The 25434-nt window shown below is 53.1% G+C and overlaps 2 protein-coding genes across 3 annotated transcripts in view; one reads left to right on the top strand and one right to left on the bottom strand.

Moving 5' to 3' along the window:
• Nucleotides 1-9912: 9912 nt before the first annotated feature.
• On the bottom strand, nt 9913-20303 carry FOXA3 (forkhead box A3). Its single transcript, XM_003817503.6, has 2 exons — nt 19200-20303; nt 9913-11635 (listed from the first exon to the last, which is right to left on the bottom strand). Exons 1-2 carry the CDS (start codon nt 19266-19268, stop codon nt 10652-10654), a joined length of 1053 nt encoding a protein of 350 aa, XP_003817551.3. The 5' UTR covers nt 19269-20303; the 3' UTR covers nt 9913-10651.
• A 137-nt stretch (nt 20304-20440) lies between these two features.
• SYMPK (symplekin scaffold protein) overlaps nt 20441-25434 on the top strand; it is a 48115-nt gene continuing 43121 nt past the window's right edge. Inside the window, exons 1-2 of one of the 2 annotated variants that reach the window (XM_055104001.3) lie at nt 20557-20678; nt 21707-21834. Coding sequence is in view for 1 of the 2 variants with exons in the window: in XM_008970709.7 (XP_008968957.3) it covers nt 20464-20678 (215 nt within the window). In the remaining variant the exon portion in view is untranslated. Of the gene's footprint in view, nt 20679-21706; nt 21835-25434 lie in introns of both variants that reach the window. The other variant, XM_008970709.7, reaches the window with a different exon arrangement.

Here is a 25434-nt window from a genome sequence, read left to right as displayed (position 1 = left end):
CTTCTTGGTCCCTTAGTTGTGTGAGATGCTGCGCCCCCTTTGGAACTGAACTGGTCCTGCGAGGGCGAGGACGTTGCGCGGTAGCCTCCAGGTGGCGCCCTGCACCCAGGCGGTCCCGCCAGCCGACCTTCAACAAGTGCGACCCACTGGTCACGTTTCAGCCATCGGCCCGTTTTCCAGATAAAAGAACTGAGGCTCAGAGAGGGGATGGCTCCTGCAGGGGAGCCACAGACAGGCTTAGGAGTAGATTACCCTTCTGTAGCTGACCCATCCCCTATCTCTACCTGGAAGGTGGAGGACTCAGCGCCTACGTGGGGAGGGGAAAGAGGCAGCGGGAGGCTTCCTAGAAGACATGGGCAGTGGGTTCTTGCCGGGTAGAAGGGAGAATTTAGGGGAGACTGCTAGAGGGACTGCCCGAGGAAAGAGGAAATTTACCTCCACGGGGTAAACTAACAGGATGCCTAGAAACAACTTGGCTACTTCTTGCCTCTGGCGGTGCCCCAGAGGCGGACGTTTGGGAAGCCCCAGCTGGATTCCTCACCCTCGTCTTGGGAGACAAGCCCCTTTGGCGGCCACCCTAGAGAGCAGAGTGAAAGGCACTCGCCCCGCGGCTGCTTCTGATGTGCGCGGCCTTGTCCCGCACCTGTCCGGGTGGCTGATCATTAACCAGGACTTCCTGCTCGCTGGCGTCACGGGGCGGGGCCTGAGCGGGCTGCGGCAAAGCAGGGGTTAAGGGGAGGGGGCGGCCCCAAGAGCCCAGCCCCCACCCCTGCGGCCTCCCCGGCCAAGCTAAGGTGGAGATTCCGGGAAGGGGGAATGCGGGGCTCAAAGGCCCGCGGATGGACAGAGAGATAGGGAATGATTGTCCTACCACCACCCAGCACTGTCAGACAGCTCTGGGATCCAAGTTTGCCCCCAGATGTCCTCGGGAACCCAGGGTTCCCATCACCTGAATCTGGAGGCCCCTAAAGTCCTGACCCATCAGCTCGGTTACCCAGGGGTCCCACCCATACTTGCATACCTACATGTCCTAACTCCCAGATATTAGGGATCCTAGGGCTTCAACCTTCGCATCTGGAGGACCCTCTGTTCTTGGACTGAGGGGTCCCATCCTTCCCCACCCCCCAGCCGTCAGCTCTCAGGTGTTCTGCCACCCCTGGCACTGCCAGCCTGGGCTCAGGGCAGGGCTGGGAAAACCACCCCTGATTAAATACACCAGGTGATAAGCCTGGGGCAAGAGAGACCTGGATGGAGCTCCTGTGCCTGGGCTCCCCTCCCAGGCAAGCCTGTGGCTTCCCCTGACCCAGCTCTGCAGACCCAAGTGCTGGGTATCTCCCCCACCCCCAAATCTTTACAGCTGGAGGCCTCCAGACACCTGGCTCCTATGTCCCAGTGGGCGCTAAATTGCTGTGGAGGACACCTGGTCCTTTAAGAACAGCTGGTAGGTGGGTGGGGGGCAGGGGAGTCACCCCCAGCCTGGCTGGTGTGTATTCTAGATAGAGGTTGAGTTAACCATTAACAGAGCAGAAGGCCTGACCTGTGTGGGTGTGGGGGCTGGATCAGCCCCCCTTCCCGCAGTGCCAGGGTGGGGCCAGGGTGGAGGGGTTCTGGATTTATTTGGGAATCAGGAAGCAGGTGGAGAGACTTGGAGATAGGGGAAACGCAGAGAGACACTCAGGGAATGATGGGAGACAACAGAGGTGGGGAGGGAGAGATGCAGAGACCAGCTCACTGAAAGAGACAAGGAGACGCAGAAGCCGGAGACCCAGTGAGACAGGGAGAGACTCCAGAGAGCCTCAGAGATGAGGCAGACACAGAGAAGGAGAGACAGAAAAGAAAAGGAAATGGACAATATTCTGATGGGTTGAGCGAGACTGAGATGTACGGATGAGATGCCAACAACAGAGATGCAAAAGAGGGGAGACTGAGATGCAGAGAGAAGGCAATAAAGAGATGAAAAAAAAAGGAGAGATGAGAAAGACTGAAATCAGGAAAAGGCACAGGTGTGAACTAGAGTGATGACATCATCAAACTCGAAAGTTCTGTGAGACAGGCAGGGAACTGGAGGAAGTGCAAGGTTGGATCTGTTTGGGTCATTTAGTCCCCAGTCAAGGCACCTCCTCCAAGAAGCCTGACCCCCAGGCTGCATCAGCTGCCATTTCTGCACCCCACATATCCCTCTGTGCTCCCCCAATCCCAGCCCTGTCCATTCTGGAGTGTTGCTGTCTGGCAAGCAGACTGTGAGCCCCAAAAGGGCAAGGCCAGGGCTGTCTTGATCACCACTGCGTCCCCAGCATCACCCAGCACAGGATCAGCTTAAGGGATGGATAGATTAATGGGCTGCTTCTCTTCCTCAACAAGTGTTTATTCAGCATCCACCATGTGACAAGCACTGGGGGAGATAATGTGGATGGAGCAGGAAACAGAATCCAGCCCCTGCTCTCATGGAGCTGGCATTCAGGTAAGAGATGGAAACAGGACCATAAAATGTGACAGCCAGCCGGGCGCAGTGGCTCACGCCTGTAATCCCAGCATTTTGGGAGGCCAAGGCAGGCAGATCACGAGGTCAGGAGATCAAGACCATCCTGGCCAACACGGTGAAATCTCGTCTCTACCAAAATACAAACAATTAGCCAAGCGTGGTGGCACACGCCTGTAGTTCCAGCTACTTGGGAGGCTGAGGCAGGGGAATCACTTGAACCTGGGAGGCAGAGGTTGCAGTAAGCGGAGATCATGCCACTGCACTCCAGCCTGGTGACAGAGCAAGACTCTGTCTCAAAAAAAAAAAAAAAAAGACACTTAGAATGGTCAGTCCTAAGAAGAAAAAATAAACCAGGGAAAGGGGATAAAGAGTGATGGGGGTTTCTATTTTACTTTCTTTTTTTTTAATCTTAATAGAGATGGGGTTTCACCATATTGGCCAGGCTGGTCTCAAACTCCTGAGCTCAAACCATCTGCCTGCCTCAGCCTCCCAAAGTGCTGGGATTACAGGTGTGAGCCACCGCACCCAGCCGGGGTTGCTATTTTATTTTATTATTTATTTATTTTGAGACAGAGTCTCGCTCTGTCGCCCAGGCTGGAGTGCAGTGGTGCGATCCCAGCTCACTGCAGCCTCCACCTCCCGGGTTCAAGCAATTCTCCTGCCTCAGCCTCCCGGGTAGCTGGGACTAGAGGCACGCACCACCATGCCTGGCTAATTTTTGTATCTTTAGTAGAGACGGGGTTTGACCATGTTGGCCAGGCTGATCTCAAACTCCTGACCTCATGTGATCTGCTTGCTTCAGCCTCCCAAAGTGCTGGGATTACAGGCATGAGATACCGTGCCCAGTTGGGGTTGCTATTTTAGAAAGGGATGTAGGGAAGAGCTCACTGAGCACGTGACACTAAGAACTGAAGGAGGGGAGGGAGTAAGCCAGCAGAAATCTGTGTAAATAGCACCTGCAAAGGTCCTGAGGTGGGAGCCTGCTTGGTTTGTCCCAGAAGCAACCAGGCGACCAGTGCTGGGGGACAGTAGTAGGAAATTGAATCAGAGGGATGGTGGGGGAGCAGTAAGAGGACCTGTACACTGTGATAAGGACTTTGAATTTTGTTTTTTATATTTTTTGAGACAGAGTCTTGCTCTCTGTCACCCAGGCTGGAGTGCAGTGGCACGACCTCAGCTCACTGCAACCTCCACCTCCAGGGTTCAAGTCATTCTCCTGATTCAGCCTTCCGAGTAGCTGGGATTACAGGCGCTCACCACCACACCCGGTTAATTTTTGTATTTTTAGTAGAGACGGGATTTCACCATGTTGGCCAGGCTGGTCTCGAACTCCTGACCTCAAGTGATCCGCCCGCCTTGGCCTCCCAAAGTGCTGGGATTGCAGGCGTGAGCCACTGCACCTGGCCTGAAGTTTGTTTTAATAGGAAAAGGTGGGAGCTTTCAAGCAGAGGGTAAAGGGATGGAGCAAATGAGACAGAAACGGCATAGAACCCGCTGGGACCGACATTTATCTGTGTGTTCTCAACACGGAGCCCGACACAAATGCCCGATGACTGTGTGTGCATGTGTGAGTGAGACCCCAAACCAACAGAGAAAACGTCAGAATGGCAACTAGATGGACGAACGAGCTCAGAGACCCCCAGGGAGAGGCCAGTTCAGGGCCCAGGGACAATCGGGGACAGCAGATCCACACAGACCCACAGCAGCCCTGCTGAGAACTCCCATTCCTTCCAGAACCCTCCCCACCCGGAAAGCTTCCTGGGGCTGGAAAAATCCCCCAGGCCCTCCTGCCTGCCTCACCCGTGGCGTGCCCACTCACACCTCAGGCAGAGGAAGCTGGCAGGCCCCACAGGAACCTTTCTGTGCAGGGGGAGTGGAGGTGGGCGGGCGGCAGGGACGAAAGGAGAAGAGTGGCGGGCAGGCGGGCAGCGGCTACACAAAGGCCCCAGTGTCTTCCCCTCCTGCCTGGGTACAGATATAAATAATACGCACATATACATTTATATATATATATGTGTGTATATATATATGTGTGTGTATATATATATATGTGTGTGTGTATATATATATATATGTGTGTGTGTGTGTGTGTGTGTATATATATACACACATACACCAGCACGCTGGTTGGGGGAGACTGGGGTCACACACTCCCCTAAGGGTCCGGGCATGGCAGTCTTCCCCTGTGGGGGCTGGGGACTCAGAGACCCACAGAGATAGTGCCCAAGACTAAGAGGCTCAGAGTAGACAGAGAGACGGTGGACAGAGAGAAGGAGGGGGAGAAACTTACAAAGTGGGACAGAAACAGACTTACGGAGACAGTGCCAGCATTAGATAGAAAGCAAGTGTCACGAAGCAGGCGGACTCAAATGGAGACACATCAGCTGAACATCCAGAGAAATGGAACTTATCTGCAGAGAGACAGAAAGAGCCACAGAAACAGGGACAGTGACAGAATGAAGACAAGAGTCATTCCAGAGAGAGGCAGAGCCATAGAGAAGCCCAGGTGAGAGGAAGCAGGCACAAAAAGAAACAGAGAAATCGACATGCAGTGAGAGAGAGAGAAGCAGACAGACAGAGAGTTGAGGCTGAAGGCTTGGGGAGGCTGGTGCCCAGGGTTAGGGGGAGAGTCAGGGCCCATTTCCAGTCTGGGGCACACTGTCTGCAGGGCTCTGGTCCAGCCCAGAACAGGCTGAGGGGCAGGAGCAGAGGTGAGGGAGGTGGCCCTTGGGTTCCGGATCTTGGTGTTTACCTGGGGCAGGATTGCAAATAGGCGCCCAGCCTGGCCCACGGTCAGCAAGGGTGGGAGGGGCTGGGCCACAGCCCTGGCACCAGTGGGCCCGACACACCCACCTGTGGCCTGGGCGATGAGTAACACATGCACGTTGACACCTGGGTAGATGGTGACACATAGAGGGACAGACACGGTGACACACAGTGACAGATATAGACAGAGCCACAGTGACAGGTCCAGAGTGACAGAGACGTAAACAGTCACAGAGACACACTGTCACAGACACGGTGACAGACACACTGATGCATGCTCACAGAAAACACAATGACAGGCAAATGTGTTGTCAGGCACAGAGGCACAGTGACAAAGCACACAGCGATGAACAGACATAGAGAACATGGTGACAGCCACAAAGAAGACAATGACAGAACAGTCACCTACACGTGTACACGGTGAGACAGTCAGTGACACCAACACAAACCCAGCAATGGACACCAACATAGAGGTGTCCAGGCACACACACTCGTGCGCTCAACAGAGACACACCATGGAGTAACACACGAGCCCACAGACACAGTGACATTGAGACGCTGACAGAAAGACACGCGAATAAAGCCCAATGACAAACCGCTTAGACACACATGTCCTACCTAGCTGTGAACCGCCTGGTCACCAGTGAGTATGTGGCTTCTGGGAACCCACCTCCTGCCATATGGCAGGCTGTGGCAGAGAGTGGGGGTGCCTGCCAGGGAGGGCTTGGGACCCCAGGACTGTGCTGCACTGCCGCTGTCCCTCCCATCCTGCAGAACAGCGGGGTGCTTAGAGGCACTGACTCTGGGCCCAGACTGCCTGGGTTCATGCCCTAGCACCCCACTCATTATCTGTGCAAGTTACTTCACCTCTCTGTGCCTCAGTTTCATTCAACAGTAAAGTTGGGGGGAGCGGGAGAGATGGAGCCCATCAGTTCTGTAAGGTGCTAACACAATCCCTGACTCATGGGAAGCCCTAGGATCTTTTAATTATCATCATCACCATCATCACCATCATCATCATCATCATCTGGTACCTCCTAATGCTGACAGCCCTCTGCCCACAGCTGCGACCCTGCCCCGGCCTCTGCTCCAACCCACAGGCCCCTCCCCTGGACCATGTCACCTTAGGCCCACAGCCCAGGGCCGCCTGTGTCCCCATGGCCACCCCACATCCCTGATTCGTGGCGTCCCGTGTCTGTCCATGCGTCCCATGTCTGACCGTGGTACTTTTCCACGCTGGACATCAGCCGGCTGTCCCTGGGGTGGGGGTCACACCTGCCCACGCCAGCAGAGCTGGTGGCCACCAGACACCCCGACGGATGGCCCCACCCTCCCCCGAGGACCCTACAACAACACCCCGCCCCTCCGGCCACCTGAGGTCCCCACTGGGGCGGCCTGAGGCCCGAGCCTGGGGACAGGAAGCCCCAGGCCTGGCCGCCCTGAAAGCCTCTTTCAGCCTGGGCCTCCTCCCGCCACCACCGACTCCTCCCGCGGAATAATATTTGGGCTGTTGGCCGGGGGGGCGGGGGCCAGATCCGGAGGCCGCCTGGGAGAAGCCAGAAACCGCAGGGCTTCCTGCCTCGGGCTGGCCGACTCCGGGAGAGACCCCCAGGCCCGAGGGAGGGGGGCGGGTGCCTGGGGAGACTGAGGGCCTTTCTCTCGGCCCCAGTTGTTTTTTCCAGGAACCGGGAGGAATTCCCCGGCCTGCCCAGGACAGCAAGGCTGGTGGGAAGGATGGGGAGCCAGCGCGGCAGGGGGCGGGGGTGACACGCAGCCGGCAAGGCGGGGCGCAGCGACAGGAATAGAGGGCCTGGCCTGCGAGGTGGCAGGTAGAGGCGGAAACCCAGAGAGCTGGGAGAGGGATGGAGGCCAGAGAAAGAGAGACCAGAGATCCAGGAAAGGAGTGGGGGGAGACGGACCCCAGGAAAGAGTCACTCTGAGAGAAGGAGGGAGAAACCCAGAGACCCAGGTGGAGGGAGGAGGGAAGTCAGAGCAGTAGAGAGAAAAGGCGGGGGCCGGGTGAGCGAGGGGAGAGAGAGAGAGAGAGCATGAGGTGAGCCATAGGAGAGACAGACACACACAGACAGCACCAGCAACTCAAACCAAGAAACACAGATAAAGGCACAGAAAGAGGGTGAGGGACAGATTGATACAGAAAGAAATGACACTGGCCAGGTGCAGTGGCTCATGTCTATAATCTCAGCACTTTGGGAGGCTGAGGCGGGAGGATTGCTTGAGGCCAGGAGTTCAAGAATAGCATGGGCAACACAGGGAGACCCCTTCTCTATAAAACATTAAAAAATTAGCCAGGCGTGGTGGTGCACACCTGTAGTCCTAGCTACTCGAGAGGCTGAGGAGGGAGGATAGCTTGAGCCCAGGAGGTCGACGCTGCAGTGAGCTGTGATTGTGCCACTGTACTCCAGCATGGGTGATAGAGCAAGACCCTGTCAAAAAAAAAAAGAAAAGAGGGAAGGAAGGGAGGGAGGGAGGGAGGGAGGGAGGGAGGGAGGGAGGGAGGGAGGGAGGGAGGGAGGGAGGGAGGGAGGGAGGGAGGGAGGGAGGGAAAGAAAAAGAGGAAAAAAGGACACTAAGAGACAAGGAAAAAGATGGACCCACAGAAACTGAAAGACACGTCACACTGGTGTGCATGCATGCACGTGTGCGCTCATACACACACACACACACACACACACACACACAGGTGGATTAGACAAAGTCTTTGGTCTTCAAATGACTGAATGGCTGGCTGGCTGACTGAATAAATGAATGAGCAACCAGAGAGCCAGCAACCAGGAAAGGCAGATGACAGGTAAGGAAAAGACAGAATCAGATCAACCTTGCCCACTCACTCCAGCCCCGCTGAATGACCTTAGCCCAGTCCCATCCCATCTGGGCCTCAGTTTCCATTCTGAAAGGAGAGGTGGGAGGTGCACAGTTGTGTTTCTGGGACAGCCAATCTGAGCAACAGACAGGCAGACTCAGAGTCACAGGAGAGACCTGGGGGACAGAAACACAGATCCCAAACCCAGAGGCTCACAGTGGCTGAAGGAGGACACAGTTCCTTCCCCGCACACTCTCCTGCAAAAGTGACAGACACCAGGCCAGCCTACTCTCCACACACGTTCAGATGCAAATGCAACAGTGACAAGTACACAGCAAAGGCAGCCATCAGACACACACAAACACACATGCTTTCTTTTTTTTTTTTTTCTTTGAGACAGTCTTGCTCTGTCGCCCAGGCTGGAGTACAGCAGTGCAATCTCGGCTCACTGCAACCTTCGGCTCATTGCAACCTCTGCCTCCTGGGTTCAAGCAATTCTCCTGCCTCAGCCTCCTGAGTAGCTGGGACTACAGGCGTGAGCCACCATGCCCGGCCTAATTATTGTGTTTTAGTAGAGTATTTTTAGGCCAACTTCGCCATGTTGGCCAGGCTGGTCTCGAACTCCTGACCTCAAGTGATCCGCCCACCTCGACCTCCCAAAGTGCTGGGGTTACAGGCATAAGCTGCCACACCCAGACTACATGTTTTCTTTTAAGCATGCAGACATACACGGACTCACAGAGACACACATAGAACACACAAGAACAGCCAGCCCTGCCATATGCATCTCGTTCCACACACGCACTCTCTGAGGCAGTGAGTTAGGTAGAGAATTGCATATAGACACACACGTAACACAGTGTGAGACCCAGAGGGACCCAGGGATAAGTGTACACAGAGAACCACACACACAACACAATAAAGACATACGCAAAAGGCAGGGCACAGTGGCTCACGCCTGTAAACCCAGTACTTTGGGAGCCTGAGGTGGGCGGATCACTTGAGGTCAGGAATTTGAGACCAGCTTGGTCAACATGGTGAAACCCTGTCTCTACTAAAAATACAAAAATTAGCCAGGTGTCGTGGTGGGCACCTGTAATCCTAGCTACTCAGGAGGCTGAGGCAAGAGAATTACTTGAACCCAGGAGGTGGAGGTTGCCGTGAGCCAAGATTATGCCACACGGTCCAGCCTGGGCAACAGAGCGAGACCCTGTCTCAAAAAAACAAAAAAAACCATACACAAGAGTCTGATATTCCCAGCCACCCAGGGCAAGTAAGCATATACCCAGGGTATGAACAGACACACAAACCTACACAATCAAGGGATACTGACAACAGACAACACCCTGTGGTAGACCATGAGGACCCCAATAGGCATAGTGCTATCCTATGACACACAGAGGACACACACACACACACACACACACACACGCAGATAAACTCCAACATGTGCACGATCTCCAGTCATTGAATTGACACCTCATCTGTCCTTTTTCCTCCTCCCCAGCTTAGCCAAAGATTATTCGGCCATTAGGCTTGCAGAGCCTCAGAGGTAGAGGTCTGTGTGTATGTCTGAGAAGTGGGGGTGGGGAGATGGCCTTGGTCACTGCAGAGCCACCTCCCCCTGCTGCTCTGGCCCCACTGCTGCGGGGGCTGCTATCTGTGAGCAAACTGTCCTTGGGGTCAGGGACAGCAAAGAGCCAAAGGTCAGGTCGATGCCTCCCCCAACTCCTCCCCCAGAGGCAGCCAGCTCTTAGGGGCAGGAAACAGAAGGGACAGAGGAGCAGAAATTCAGGTGTTCAAGCCCCACAGGGCCCACTGGCCAAGGAAAAGAGACATTCAGTAAGAGGCGGACACGGTACCTTTAATGATTAAACACAGCCAGTACCCCGCTTCCCGGGCAAGAATCAGACTTCAGTAGAAATTCCCCACACCCTAACCAGCCTTTTCTGGTTTCTCCTGGACCAGAGTTGGGGGAAAGGGTGGGCTTCAGAGAAAACCAAGGAGTATTCTCACCTCCATCCCCTACCCAACCCATGCCAGAGAGAATGGTGACGACATGGCCAACACGGGGCTGCAGCAGCCATCATGGCACATCGTGGCCCACTGACATTGTCACCTACCCAGTATGATGTCCATCAAAGCACCCAATGGGCCAAAAAAGGTGTTACACAGAATGGTGGCCAACTTGGCACCTACTGTGCCAAGTACACCAAAAAAGAAGTGGGCACAGCACCTAATGGGGGGGGCCAAAGAAGATGTCACTGAAATGCTATCACCATCACACCCAAAGGGCCAACCGAGATGGTGGCCATCAAACCATGCAGTGGATTAGCCAATAACATCCATCAATGTACCAGTCTTCACAGTACCCAGTGGGCCACCAAAATGTATCCATGGTGGTTATCACAGTACCCCATGGATCAACACCATGCCCACTGAGACAGCAGTCATCACAGTAAGTAATAGACCCACCCAGATGTTAACCAATGGGACAAGTGAAGTGTCACCAGAAGGATCAGGCCCCAAGAGCTTCGTGGTGTGAGCTCCAGCCATACCCACCACCATGTTCCCAACCCCTGCTAGGATGCATTAAGCAAAGAGCGGGAATAGAGGCCCTGGTAGTAGACTCCAGGCTCCCCACCCTCAGCCCCGTAGCCCCCAAACCCCACGTCCAGTTTGGGAGGTGCTGGTGTCTGTTCTGACATTAGGTTGTTGATGGAGAAAGGGTGGTTGAAGTTGTAGGGCGCGTCCAGCTTCAACTCCCCTGGGAGCTCCAGGCCAGTGAAATAGGGTGTGGAGGAAGCGGGTGAGCCACAGTCCAGAGCCCCCACATCTTCCCCACCCTGGGCCTCAGGCTCAGGGGCTGGAGGCGGGGGCTGGGGCGGGGAGGTGACTGTGGCCGCGGGGGTGGTGGTCGAGGCAGCAGACCCTGTCCCGTTCCTGGTGGTGGTGGCAGCCCCGCTGCCCCCTTTTTTCACCTTCTCCTCCAGCTTGAAGCGTTTCTGGCGGCGCAGGTAGCAGCCATTCTCAAACATGTTCCCTGAGCTGGGGTGTAGGGCCCAGTAGGAGCCCTTGCCAGGCTTGTCTGGGGAACGCGCCACCTTGACGAAGCAGTCGTTGAAAGACAGCGAGTGGCGAATGGAGTTCTGCCAGCGCTGCTGATTCTCCCGGTAGTAAGGGAAGAGGTCCATGATCCACTGGTAGATTTCACTCAAGGTCAGCATCTTGCCCGGCGCCTGCTGGATGGCCATGGTGATGAGTGAGATGTAGGAATATGGTGGCTTGGCGTGTGCCAGGGGCCGCCGATACCCCTTCGGCATCTCCTTCCCGTGCACCAGCCCAGGACCCGGGGCCCCGTACCCGGAGCTGCTGCTGCCACCACTGACACCCAGGCCTGGGAAGGTGGGCCCCAGGGGGGCTGCGGGTGCTGGGGGTGCCAGGGGTCCTGAGGGCAGTGGGGAGGCAGGGAGCCCCCCAGGGGGATAGGGAGAGCTTAGAGGATTCAGGGTCATGTAGGAGTTGAGGGGGGCCATGGTAGGCACTGGGGTCACCGGAGAGTAGACCTAGGGGAAAGATGAAAGGAGGGGTCAGTGGGGCTCCACTCTGCTGGTCAGCAAAGGATCCCAGGACCCACTGAGTGTCCATCTGTCTGTCCATCTTGCCTTCTCTACAAATCCCTTCCATCATTACCTCTATCTGTAGAAAGCAGTCTCTCAAGGTCTCTCCTCACTCCCTGGACACGCCCTTTCTGCCCCCTGCTTTCCCACCCACCATGCTCCCATACACTCAACATCATCCTTTAAGTGATTCTCCAGGGTTCGGGACTCCCAGGGGAGTCTCTGAAACCCTTTGAGGATGTCCACGAAGTCAAAACTATTTTCAAAATAATGCTATTTTTTTTTTCGAGGCAGAGTCTTGCTCTGTCGCCCAGGCTGGAGTGCAGTGGCGTGATCTCACCTCAATGCAACCTCCGCCTCCTGGGCTCAACCAATTCTCCTGCATCAGACTCCAGAGCAGCTGGGATTACAGGTGTGTGCCACCACGCCAGCTTTTTTTTTTTTTTTTTTTGTATTTTTAGTAGAGATGGGGTTTCTCCATGTTGGCCAGGCTGGTCTTGAACTCCTGACCTCGTGATCTGCCCGCCTCGGCCTCCCAAAGTGCTGAGATTACAGGCATAAGCCACCACACCCGCAATCCTAAATTATTATTAGCCCTTTTCACTCTCTTTCTCATGAAGTGTACAGTGGAGTTTTCCAGAGGGTGTTGATATTCCAACAGAGAGAATGCAGAAGCAACCAGGAGAATCCAGCTGTCTTCCACTGGGCCAGACTTGATTTGCAAAAATGGAAAAAAACAGTGTCGCTCTTTTGACTAAATTTTTTGAAATTTGGTTTTTTTAATAAAAATCTTTTACACTAACAAATGATTGCTATTTTTAAATGAATTAATACATGTTTGTAATATTTCTCAGTTTTAACTGTAAATACTGTAAACGTAGATAGACATAACCCACATCAACAGAAACTGTTTGGACTCCTAAATAATTTTTTTTTTCCTACAGGGTCTCACTCTGTCACTCAGGCTGAAGTGCAGTGGTGCAATCGCAGCTCACTGTAGCCTCAAACTCTGGGGCTCAAGTGATCCTCCTGCCTCAGCCTCCCAAGTAGCTGGGATTATAGGCATGCACTGCACACCCAGCTAATTTTTTTGTATTTTCAGTAGAGACGGGGATTCACCATGTTGCCCAGGCTGTTTTCAAACTCCTGGCCTCGAGTAATCCTCCTGCCTTAGCCTCCCAAAGTAATCCCAGAACTTTGGGAGCCAAGGAGGGTGGATCACTTGAGGTCAGAAGTTCAAGACCAGCCTGGCAACGTGGCAAAACCCTGTATCTACCAAAAATACAAAAATCAGCAGGCATCGTGGCACAGGACTGTAATCCCAGCTACTCGGGAGGTTGAGGCAGGAGGATCGCTTGAGCCCAGGAGTCTGAGGCTGCGGTGAGCTGAGATCATGCCACTGCACACTCCAGCCAGGACAACAGAGCAAGACTCCATCTCAAAAAAAAAAAAAAAAAAAAAGAGGGGGGGTGGTCCTGAGACCAAAACATTTAATAACTGCTGGTTTATTAGGTAAATCAGCAGTTCTCAATTTTAGTAATCATAAAGAGTTATTATAGGCCGGGCACGGTGGCTCACACCTGTAATCCCAGCACTTTGGGAGGCCGAGGCAGGTGGATCACAAGGTCTGGAGATCGAGACCATCTTGGCTAACACGGTGAAACCCCGTCTCTACTAAAAATACAAAAACAAAATTAGCCGGGTGTGGTGGCGAACGCCTGTAGTCCCAGCTACTTGGGAGGCTGAGGCAGGAGAATGGCGTGAACCCGGAAGGCGGAGCTTGCAGTGAGCTGAGATCATGCCACTGCACTCCAGCCTGGGCGACAGTGAGATTCTGTCTCAAAAAAAAAAAAAAAAAAAAGTTATTATAACTCTGTAATAATCTAACATATCTAACATATATGTGTAGCTCTCTTCAATCTTTTAGCTTATAAAATTACTGTATTTAGGCTGGGCACAGTGGCTCACACCTGTAATCCCAGCACTTTGGGAGGCCGAGGCAGGTGGATCACTTGAGGTCAGGAGTTCGAGACCAGCCTGGCCAACATGGCGAAACCCTGTCTCTACTAAAAATACAAAAAATAGCCAGGTATGGTGGCGGGTGCCTGTAGTCCCAGCTATTCAGGAGGCTGAGGCAGGAGAATTGCTTGCACACAGGAGGTGGAGGTTGCAGTGAGCCGAGATTGCACCACTGCCCTCCAGCCTGGGCGACAGAGCAAGACTCTGTCTCAAAAAAAAAAAAAATAAATAAAAATAAATTACTGTATTTATACATAAAAGTGTTTGAATATCAGAAATCACTTTTCAACCTAATAATATTATCCATTTACTATATATCTTCAAATCTAAGACTTCTCTGGAAGCTGCAGCATTACTTTATATATTAATACAAATGGGAAAAACACTCAGTTAAAATCACAGGACACTGTTGACTGTAAAATGCATCCCATTTTTGGAAATGTTCAAATGGGGGGAAAAGGTGCATCCTAGGTCAATGGAACACGGTAGATCTTGCAGTGCCTCCTAAGTAACCCTCTGTATATTCTTTCATTCATTCAACCAATATTTATCAGTTAGCTGCTCCATGCCAGGTGCTGTTCCAAGCACTTCACAAGAATGGTCTCCTTTAATCTTGACAACCATACTATGGGAGGAGGTGTTATGATGATGCCCATTTTACAGCTGAGCTAGCTGAGGCCCAGAGAGGTTGCTGGGGTCACACAGCAAGAATGGGGGCAGAACTGGGATTCTACGACCAGGCAGTCTGGCTCCAGACCTGTTCCGGGTCACGCTATAAACGCAGTGACTAGGCCAAGTGCGGTGGCTCACGCCTGTAATCCCAGCACTTTGGGAGGCTGAGGTGGGGGGGTGGGGGTGCGGATTGCTTGAGGTCGGGAGTTCGAGACCAGCCTGACCAACAGGGAGAAACCCCATCTCCACTAAAAATACAAAATTAGCCGGGCATGGTGGCACATGCCTGCAATCCCAGCTACTAGGGAGGCTGAGGCAGGAGAATTGCTTGAACCCAGGAGGCAGAGGTTGTGGTGGGCCAAGATCGTGCCACTGCACTCCAGCCTGGGCAACAGAGCAAGACTCCATCTCAAAAAATAATAATCATAAAATAAAATAAAAGCAGTGACTAAGACAGACAGAAATGCCTGCCCTCGTGGTGCCAACAGTCTAGCAGGAACACAACAGTGAACAGAACACGCCAGGAAAACATAGGCATGCTGGAAGGTTGTTTCTTTCTTTGTATCTACTTATCCCTTCTCAACCACTGTCTCCCATCCTCTCTGCCCCATTCTCCACCTGGACCTTTCCCCACTGCCTCCTCCGAGGCCTGGGGTCTCATGGCACTGCGTGGGTGGGGGAATGCTGCTATATACAGCACTGGCTAGAGCCACCAAATGTGAGTTAACTGGATACTGCCTAGTCTCCTGCCACTGTAAGCTTTTTTTTTTTTTTTTTTTTTTTAAGAGAGAGTCTCACTGTATCGCCCAGGCTGGAGTGCAGTGGTGCAATCTCAGCTCACTGCAACCTCTGCCTCCCAGGTTCAAGCGATTCTCCTGCCTCAGCCTCCCGAGCAGCTGGGATTACGGGCACGCACCACAACACTCGGCTAATTTTTGTATTTTTAGTAAAGACAGGGTTTCACCATGTTGGTCAGGCTAGTCTCGAACTCCTGACCTCAGGTGATCCTCCTGCCTCGGCCTCCCAAAGTGTTGGGATTATAGCCATGAGCCACCATGTCTGGCCCTACCACTGTAAGCTTCTGCAGGTCACAAGGTCCAGAGAAACGAGTCTGGCCAGGGTGGCTTAGGGAATCAGAGAGTGGAGGCAACCAACTCAACCCTAAGTCTGAGTTCCAGTCGAGAAATCCTCTGCTCTTTCCTTTTCATGTCTCTCCAAGGAACTCTTTCATCATGTCTCTTTGAATCTCTGTTGGCTATTTTTGCCGTTGTGTTACCTGTCTCAGTACTAGTACCCATATTCCCCTCTCCCATCTCCCTCCCCACCCCCGCATTGTTTTCCCTTCTGTCTCCACCCTAACCTCTTTTGCTCTTCCTGCCCACCCTCGACCCCTCCCGAGTCCTCTCCCATCTTTCTTTCCCCTCCATCTCGGCCCCTGTCTCTCTCTCCATCCTTCCATCTCTTTCTCCCTTCCTGGGCACTCTCTCTCACTACCCGACTCTACCCCACTCCCCTCCCACCCCCAACTCCCACCTTTCTTCCTCCTTCAGCCCATCTTCTTGTCTTTTTTTTTTTTTTTTTTTTTTTGAGCTAGAGTCTCACTCTGTCACCCAGGCTGGAGTGCAGTGGCTCCATCTCGGCTCACTGCAACCTCCGCCTCCTGGGTTCAAGCAATTCTCCTGTCTCAGCCTCCCAAGTAACTGGGATTATAGGCATGCACCACCATGCCCAGCTAAGTTTTGTATTTTTAGTAGAGATGGGGTTTCACCATGTTGGCCAGCCTGGTCTTGAACTCCTGACCTCAAGTGATCCACCCTCTTCGGCCTCCCAAAGTGCTGGGATTACAGTCATGAGCTACCATGACGAGCCACCATCTTACTATCAATCTATCTATCCATCCATCCATGCATCTATCTATCTATCTATCTCCCTCCCTTCAACAAATCCATTCCCCCTCACCCCAAGTCTTACAGTGAAATTGCAGCCACAGTTACTCCCTTCCCCCATGCAGGCTCTCCCGCTGGTTGGTGGCTTCGGGTCCCCTCCCCAGAAAAAGAAAAGGGATGAGGTGAGAAGGTGATGGACTAGAGGAGTCCACAGAGTTTCCAAATCCCCCTATACCTCCACCCCCCATTTCTGCAACCCAGTCAGGCTCTCTGGTATTGCAGAGTAAGACAGACAGGGACCCCAGGGCCCTCCTTTCTGGCTCCCCACCCACCCGGAAGTCCTCCTTGAGGTCCGACCTCAAGCACTCCAGCTGCCCTAATCCACCCTAGGCTTTCCCACGCCCCGGGGCTGGGATGAACCCCTGGTGTCCGGGTCTGAGCCGGATCTCCCCTGACAGGGTGGGGCTGAGATTGGGGGGAAGCCCTTGGGGGACCCGCACCCCCACACCAGGAGACTGGAATTTCTCCTCTTTCATTTCCTTATTGTCTCTGGAGAAGGGTGTGACAGGGAGCAGAGGAAGGCAGGGTGAAGCCAGAAGCCAAGTTTCTAGTCCCAGACCCAACCCAGCACCCCAGCATTCTGCGTGCGGGGCTTCAGAGTTAACCACCTCTAAAACGGGGGAGCAGCTGGACCAGCTGATCTGCAAGAACCTGAGGCCAACAGGGATATCCCAGGATGGTAACTTTCCAAGTTCTTTCCAGACAGCAAGCTGCCCTGAGTGTTAACGTCACCCCAAGCGGGAGGGTGCTATGGGCAAGAAGTGGTTTGGGGACCCTCTCAGCTCTTAGTTGCTGGCTGAGTGTAGGTATTTCTCTCCCCATTGTTCTGACCCAAGGGGAAGAGGTGGGCTTATCTGATGGGAAGGCTGGGGAGAGCCTCAGACAGTATCACCCAACCATTTCCATTCCTCCAAATACTGACTCTCCCAAAATATGCCCTGAAATGCTGATTACCTCCAGACTGTCCCTCTACTATTATTATTATTATTTTTTGAGATAGGGTCTCATTCTGTCACCCAGGCTGGAGTGCCGTGATACGATCACAGCTCCCGGCAGCTCGAACTCCCAGCCTCAAGTGATCCTCCCACCTCAGCCTCCCAACCAAGTAACTTAGACTACAGGCATGCCTGACTAATTAAAAAAAAAATTTTTTTTTAAAGACAAGGTCTCCCTATGTTGCCCAGGCTGGCCTCAAACTCCTGGGCTCAAGAGATCCTCCCACTTCGACCTCCCAAAGTGCTGGGATTACAAGTGTGAGCCACTGTGCCGGCTTTCCTTCAATTTCTGACACAATTTCCATACAAATTGTTCCCTAAACTTGGATCTATTCAGACTGTGCCCCAAATATCAACTCCTCCTGCCTAGACTCCCATCATTTACTTAAGATGTGCCCCCAAAACAACTGTAGTTGGTTTGTACAATTGGTCTGTAGGTGGTTCCCTTAAATCAGGTCCCCAGACTGAGTTCTGCAGAGGTCCAGCTGGGATCACCCCCACTACCTGGAACCCTCCATTTCCCACCTGGGTCTCTGCCTTCTGCATCTCACAACTGACACCTCCAGCCACCCTGCCTCCACCTCTCAACACTCCCAGTCCCTTTCCCTGTTGGCCCTGCCCCACTCCACGTGCACCTCACACCTCCCCAAACCCAGGACTGGCCCTTCCCAGGCACCTTGCCCAGCCCTGAAGGCCTGGGGATCCAGGAGTCCCACCCTACAGTTTCGAGCCCCAGACCCAAGACTCAGGCACACTGGGGCCCCCGCAGCCACCAGATCTTGACTCCTTGGAGAACCTAGCCATTCCTGCCCCACACCCCACCTCAAGCCCACAGTCCCCTTCCAGGTTAGAAGTCCAAGTGTCCAGACCCCCATAATTATCAGACCAAGAACCCAACCCCCAGCCCCCACAACCTCACAACGTTGATTATAGAGTGAGGTAGCTAAGGTGTAGGGGTCGTTGCAGCAAGACGAATGGGGGTCAGACTTGAGGAAGGACTTTCTGTCTGTCCAGGTGAGGGGATTAGAATATGCCGCCACCCCCCACTCCAGGGAAGCCTTGTCTGAGGTGAGACTGGATGGGAATTTTAGCAATAGCTGGAGGTTGCTGGACTGGCAGGGAGCAGGGGAAGGTGCACAATCTAAAACTCTCCATCTTCCGACTTGGGGAGTCCCTGCGGAGGGTCATGGGTAGGGATGGGGGGGTGGAGATCGGCCCCTCTCCTGCCAATGCTGATGGCTACATCTTCTGCTCCCAGATGCCCAACTCTAAGCCACCTGTTATTTCAGACTCCAAAAACGAAGCTTCATCTCTGAGCGCCCCCATCTCTTACCCCTGAGCACCAATCCCTCTTTCTGACCCTACCTTAGATTACCAGCTGATCCTTACCTCCGAACCCCAGTTCTTTAACACTGTGTGCTGGCCCTGAGCTCCCACCTCAGTCTTCCCTTAATGGTGACTCCTCCTCCATCTTTTAGTCTTTCTTTCCCTCCAACTTTGAACCTCACATCCTGAAACCCCCTAGTCTGTCCCCTACCCTGGAACTCTGATTCCTATCTTTGGTTTGTACATATAAATCCCTTGCTTTCTGGGGCTCCAACACCCGGCTCCCAAGTTTAAGGTGTGACCCGACCCTTGGCTAAATTTTCCTGACTTCCATTAAGCCCTGGCCGCGGCGAGGCTGCCCAAACAGCGCTCCCATCCATGCCTCGTCCCGGGTCCCTGACTTCCACACCTGGTCTCCGTGTTCCCAGTTCCTCGGCTGCCCAAGTAGACGCCTTTGCCTCCATTTGAACCCACAACCAGTCCCTGCTCCATGTGAGCCCACACCCCGATACCTGCCCCCAACTTCCCGCTCCGCCATCCCCGAGGACACACCTCGCCCGCCTCCGGGTAGTAGCTCCACTCGGCCAGGTCATGGGCCTCCATCTTCACTGAGCCCAGCATCCCCCGGGCTTGCGCCCCCACCCGCCCCCGCTCCGGCCCCGGGGGAACGGAGCGCTCTGGATCTCTCAGCGGGCACGGCCCGAGCTCCCACCGGCGCCCGCCCGTCCGACCGCCCGGGGTACGGCTGTCCCGAGCGCCGCGGGAGGCGGCCACGCTTTATAGCCGGGACACCCCCGCCCTCGCCCGCCCCGGGCTCCCCTCCCGCCTCCCCGAGGGCGGCGCGCTCGGACTGGGGCGCCCCCTGCGGGATCGCCAGGAGACAGACCTCAGGCGCCGGGGGCCGCAGCCCCAGGACGCGACAGCTGGGGGTGATTCAGGAGTGAGGGAGCTGCCCGCAGCGACGCTGCAGATACCAAGGGCCCCGAGGTCAGAACTCTGGAGCCTTTCTACCTCAGGGGGCTTCATCATCTCGGCAGGAGAGGACGAAGAGCCAGAGCCCTGCATGACCGCGGCGGAAGAAAGGGGAATCAGAGCGCTAGGGCCACTATGCGACTACAAGGACCCGTAAGAGGTCCCCGAAATCACATCCCCATTGGACAGACAGGAAGACTGAGGCCTCCGACAGCTAGAAATGCTTAACTTGGCCGGGCGCGGTGGCTCACGCCTGTAATTCCAGCACTGCAGGAGGCCGAGGCGGGCGGACGGACGAATCACTTGAGGTCAGGAGTTTGAGACCAGCCTGGCCAACAGGGTGAAACCCCATCTCTATTAAAAATACAACAACTAGCTAGGCGTGATGGTGCGTGCCTGTTATCCCAGCTATTCGGGAGGCTGAGGCAGGAGAATCGTTTGAACCTAGGAAGCGGAGGTTGCAGTGAGCCGAGATCGCGCCACTACAGTCCAGCCTGGGAGAGAGAGCGGGACTCCGTTTCCAAAAAAAAAGAAAGAAAGAAAAGAAAAGAAAAAGAAATGCTTCAGACTGTTGAAAGGGTCAAGAACAAAGATGGAGGGGATAGGGGCCTCTCCGCAGACCCCACTAGGGCAACAGACCACCTCCCCTCCAAGACCCAGGAGCTTCGCTGCCCGAACTCCGCACTCTCCAAGACCAGCCAGCCGTCCAGGGACTCAGCGCCACTGAGAACTCCATTTCCCAGAATGCTCTAGCTCCCTTTCCGCCCGGTGCCTCCGAAGGGACTACATTTCCCAGAAGGCCTAGCGACCCAGAGCCGGAAATGAAGGGGCTGGTCGCCGTAGTATGGAGGCGGGCAGAATGCCGCTCGCACGGGACGAGGCATGGGCGGGGTCGGGCTGTGCTCTGGACTCCATTTCCCGGCGGCCCTGGGTTTGTGGCGCGTGCGCACCGTTCCCGGCGACGAACGGAAGATGGCGGCGGCGGCGGCGGCGGCGGCGGCGGAGTGTAGGAAGAGGCACTGCTGAGGGGGCGCGAGGGGAACGGAGGCCAGAGCCGCGGTGAGCGGGAGGCGGCGTTTGGGCCCGGAGACGAAAGGAGGAGGCGCCTAAAGAAGCAGGGGCGCGGGCGGGGAGGGCACCGCCGTGGGGAGAGGGGAACAGTGGCTTTCGCGACCCATGTTTCTTCCCCTGCTCAGGACCCTTCCTTGGCTCCCTAGTGCCCTCGAGGCAAAGTTCCAACGTGGCCCCCCGGGCGCCACCGCCCCGCAGACCTCGCTTGCTTCGACTCGGCCTCTTTGCTTTTTCCCCCACCTCTAAGCCGCCCTGGCCTTTCGGTTCCTTAAACTTGCCATGCGCTTTCCCGCTTCGGGGATTTTGCACAGGCTGTCCCTTCTGCCTGCAACATCCTTTTACCCATTCGGCTTGGCTAACTCCCATTTCATCCTTCGGGTCTCGGCACCAACGTCACTTCCTCTGCGAAGCCCTCCTTCCCTGCCCTCCATCCAGAAATCCGCCTGTTAAATGCTTTTGTCGGTCCGTGTTCCTTCATGTCACGTGTGGTCTAATTTGTTATCCGACTCTTATCTGTGTGCTGTTTTATGATGTCTGTGACCGTGTGTTCCATGAAGGTAGGGACTAGGTTTGTCTCTGTCGCCACTGTGTTCTCAGCACAGCGCCAATCACGCCGGAGACGCCCAGCTAATGTTCGTTGAAGGAATAAAAGATACTCCTAGAGCCAGTTTGGGGAAACAGGGTAGTCATCAGATTCCTAGGTAGCAGTGGGGCAGGGTACCACTTCTTAACGAGTACATCGAGAGGGAAGGGGAAACAGTGATACTGTTCATCATAGCAAAAGGCTACACGCATCCCAAATGTTCTTAAATAAGAAGATTGGCTGAAAGAAACTATAATACATCCACATAAAAAATACTATGCAACTCTAAAAAGGAATGAGGTAGATAAAAGGAAATGATGAAAATCTCTATACACTGATATAGTGGCCTCCGACATATATTAAGGGAAAACAAGTGAAGTGGAAGTTGGTGTTTATTGTATATGTTTTTTTTTTTTTTTTTTTTTTGAGACAGGGTCTCACTCTGTCGCCCAGGCTGGCACGATCCCAGTTCACTGCAACCTCCACCTCCCTGGTTCAAGTGATTCTCCCACCTCAGCCTCTCGAGTAGCTGGGATTACAAACGTGCCCCACCACACCCAGGTAATTTTTATATTTTTAGTAGAGACGGGGTTTCTCTGTGTTGGCCATGCTGGTCTTGAACTCCTGACCTCAAGTGATCTGCCCACCTCAGCCTTCCAAAGTGCAGGGATTACAGGCCTGAGCCACCAAACTGGGCCTGTGTAGGCTCCTTTTTTTTTTTTTTTTGAGACAGAGTCTCACTCTGTCACCCAGGCTGGAGTGCAGTGGCGTGATCTCGGCTCACTGCAACCTCTGCCTTCCAGGTTCAAGCAATTCGCCTGCCTCAGCCTCCCAGGTAGCTGGGATTACAGGCACACCACCACGCCTGGCTAATTTTTGTATTTTTAGTAGAGATGGGGTTTCACCATGTTGGTCAGGCTGGTCTTGAACTCCTGACCTCGTGATCCACCTGCCTCCGCCTCCCGAAGTGCTGGGATTACAGGCGTGAGTCACTGCTCCCGGCCCTGTGTATGCTCTTTTTGTAAACGAAAGGGAAATATGTATATATGGGTTTTTTTATTTTCATTTTTTTTCCTTTTTTTGCATAAAATCTAGCTCCTGCAGGAGAATTTTGTGTATGTGTGTTTAAAAAAGAACAAAACAAAACTGAAAGCATAAACCAAAAAGCAGAAGAAGAATGAAACAGGGTAAAATATTTTGGTTGATCTGAATGTATTATCATGAAAAAAGTGGAAATGTTTATTATGGGGTTTTATTTTATTTTATTTTATTTTTTGAGGCAGAGTCTCATTCTGTCGCCCAGGCTGGAGTGCAGTGGTGTTGGGATTACAGGTGTGAGCCACCACGCCCGGCCTGTTTTTTTTATGTTTTGACTGGGGACGGCATGCCGGTTGTCTGGTGGCCAGGATCCTTGGCTTACGTAAACAGACCTGGGGGTAAAAAACAATTCCTTTCAGATAAACAGTACTGTAGCATAGTGGTAAGGAAGATATGCAGCCATGCTGCTGACTCTGCCTCTTACAAGCTATATGCCTTTGGTCAGGTCACTTTACCTCCCTGGTCTTCAGTTTCCTCATCTGTAAAATGAAAATTAAAAATAGTAACTCCCAGCCTGGGCAACATGGCGAAACCCTTCTCTACAGAAAGTACAAAAATTATCTGGTCATTCGCCTGTAGTCTCAGCTACTTGGGAAAATGAGGTAGGAGGATCGCCTGAGCCCGGGAGGCAGAGATTGCGGTGAGCTGAGATTGCGGCACTGCACTCCAGCTTGGGCAACAGAGTGACACCCTGTCTCAAAAAAACAAAAAACGTAAACCTAACTCATGTATATTAATTCTAATATATACATATTAATTCATTTAAACCTTGGTGTCTGAGGTTTAAATGAGTTAATATGTATATCTTAGAATTGTGCTTAGCACATATTAAGTGTTCTCTCTCTCTCTTTCTCTTTCTCTATGTGTGTGTGTGGTTTTTTTTTCTTTTTTTTTTTAATTTGAAACACAGTTTCACTCTTGTTGCCCAGGCTGGAGTGCAATGATGTGACCTCGGCTCACTGCAACCTCCCCCTCCCAGATTCAAGCGATTCTCCTGCCTCAGCCTCCCGAGTAGCTAGGATTACATGTGCCTGCCACCATGCCTGGCTAATTTTTTTGTATTTTTAGTAGAGATGAGGTTTCACCATGTTGGCCAGACTGGTCTCAAACTGCTGACCTCGGGTGATCCACCCGCCTTGGCCTCCCAAAGTGCTGGCATTATAGGCTTGAGCCACCGTGCCTGGCCGTGTTCAATATATATTAACTGATTATTTTTTCTTTTTTTTTTTTTGGAAACAGGTTCATCAGGTTCATGCTCTGTTGCCCAGGTTGGACTACGGTGGCCCAATCATACTTCACTACAACCAGGCTCAAACAATCCTCCCACCTTAGCCTCCAGAGTAGCTGGGACTAAAGGTTCATGGCACCATGCCTGGCTAATTTTTTTTTTTTTTTTTTTTTTTTTGAGATGGAGTCTTACCGTGTCTCCCAGGCTGGAGTGCAGTGGCATGATATCGATGCCCAGCTAATTGTGCATATGTCTAGAGATGGTGTGTCACTGTGTTGCCCAGGCTGGTTTCAAACTCCTGGCCTCAAGTACTCTTCCTGCTTCAGCCTCCCAAAATGTTGGGATTATAGGCATGAACCCCTGCACCTGGCCTTCTTTTTTTAGTTTTTAGGCCTAGGCTAGTCCTGAACTCCTGGCCTCAAGCCATCCTCCCACCTAGACCTACCAAAATGCTGGGTTTACAATTGTGAGCCACTATACCCATCCTATTTTTGTTTTCTTTCCTTTCTTTGTTTTTGTTTTGTTTTATTTTTGAGACAGAGTCTTGCTCTGTCATCCAGGCTGGAGTGCAGTGGCGCAATCTCAGCTCGCTGCAACCTCTGCCTCCCAGGCTCAGGTAATTCTCATGCCTCAGCCTCCCAAGTAGCTGGGATTGTAGGCATCCGTCTCCATGCCCAAGTAATTTTTTTGTATTTTTAGCAGAGACTGGGTTTTGCCATGTTGGCCAGGCTGGTCTTGAACTCCTGGCCTCAAGTGATCTGTCCACCTTGGCCTCCCAAAGTGCTGGGATTACAGGAGCGAGCCACCACACCATGCCCTTTTTTTTTTTTTTTTTTAAAGACTTGTCAAGTGCAGTAGTGAGAAAGGGGGAAAAAGTAGAACAAGTATAGCTATTAGGATTCAAGAGTGAAAGGGCAGGAATACTGAACCCAGTGATTGGGGAGACCATTTGGCAGTAGTGTTCACTCATTCAGCAGATGTTTATTGAGCTCCTGCTAGGTGCCAAGCACTCTTCCGTGCTGGGAATATAAAAAGTGAAGGAACAAAATCCCTGTTCTAGGCCGGGGGCGATGGCTGAGACTTGTGATCCCAAGCACTTTGGGAGGCCAAGGAGGGTGGATTGCTTGAGCGCAGGAGTTCAAGACCAGCCTGGGCAACGTGGCGAAACTCTGTTTCTACCAAAAAATGATTTCAAATAAATAAATAAATCACTGTCCTCGTGGAACTTACAAGTATGTAGTGTGTGATGATGATAAATGCTATGGAGAAAAAGCAACACAGATGGGGATCGAGAGGAAGTTAAAATTTGAAATATGGTCATCGGCCGGGCGCGGTGGCTCATGCCTGTAATCCCAGCACTTTGGGAGGCCAAGGCGGGCGAATCACCTGAGGTCGGGAGTTCGAGATCAGCCTGACCAACATGGAGAAACCCCGTCTCTACTAAAAATACAAAATTAGCCAGGCGTGGTGGCACATGCCTGTAATCCCAGCTACTAGGGAGGCTGAGGCAGGAGAATCGCTTGAACTTGGGAGGCAGAGGTTGCTGTGAGCTGAGATCACGCCATTGCACTCCAGCCTGGGCAATAAGAGGGAAACTCCGTTTCAAAAAAAAAAGAAACATAGTCGTCAGGGAAGACCTTACTGCAGAGACATGTGAGTGGAGACCTGAAGGAAATGAAGAGGGAAGGAGTTGTGCTGATATCTAGGAGGAGGAATATTCCAGGCAGACGGAAGAGAGGCACAAAGTCTTTGAGGAAGGGGCATGTTGGGCATGTTCACAGGACAGCAAGGTGGCCAGAGTGGGTGGAGCAAAGAGCTCAGGGGGAGAGGCAGTC

This window comes from Pan paniscus, chromosome 20 (genome assembly GCF_029289425.2).
Source record: "Pan paniscus chromosome 20, NHGRI_mPanPan1-v2.0_pri, whole genome shotgun sequence".
Classification (NCBI taxonomy): Eukaryota; Metazoa; Chordata; class Mammalia; order Primates; family Hominidae; genus Pan; species Pan paniscus.
This window is presented reverse-complemented; position numbering and strand designations above follow the sequence as displayed.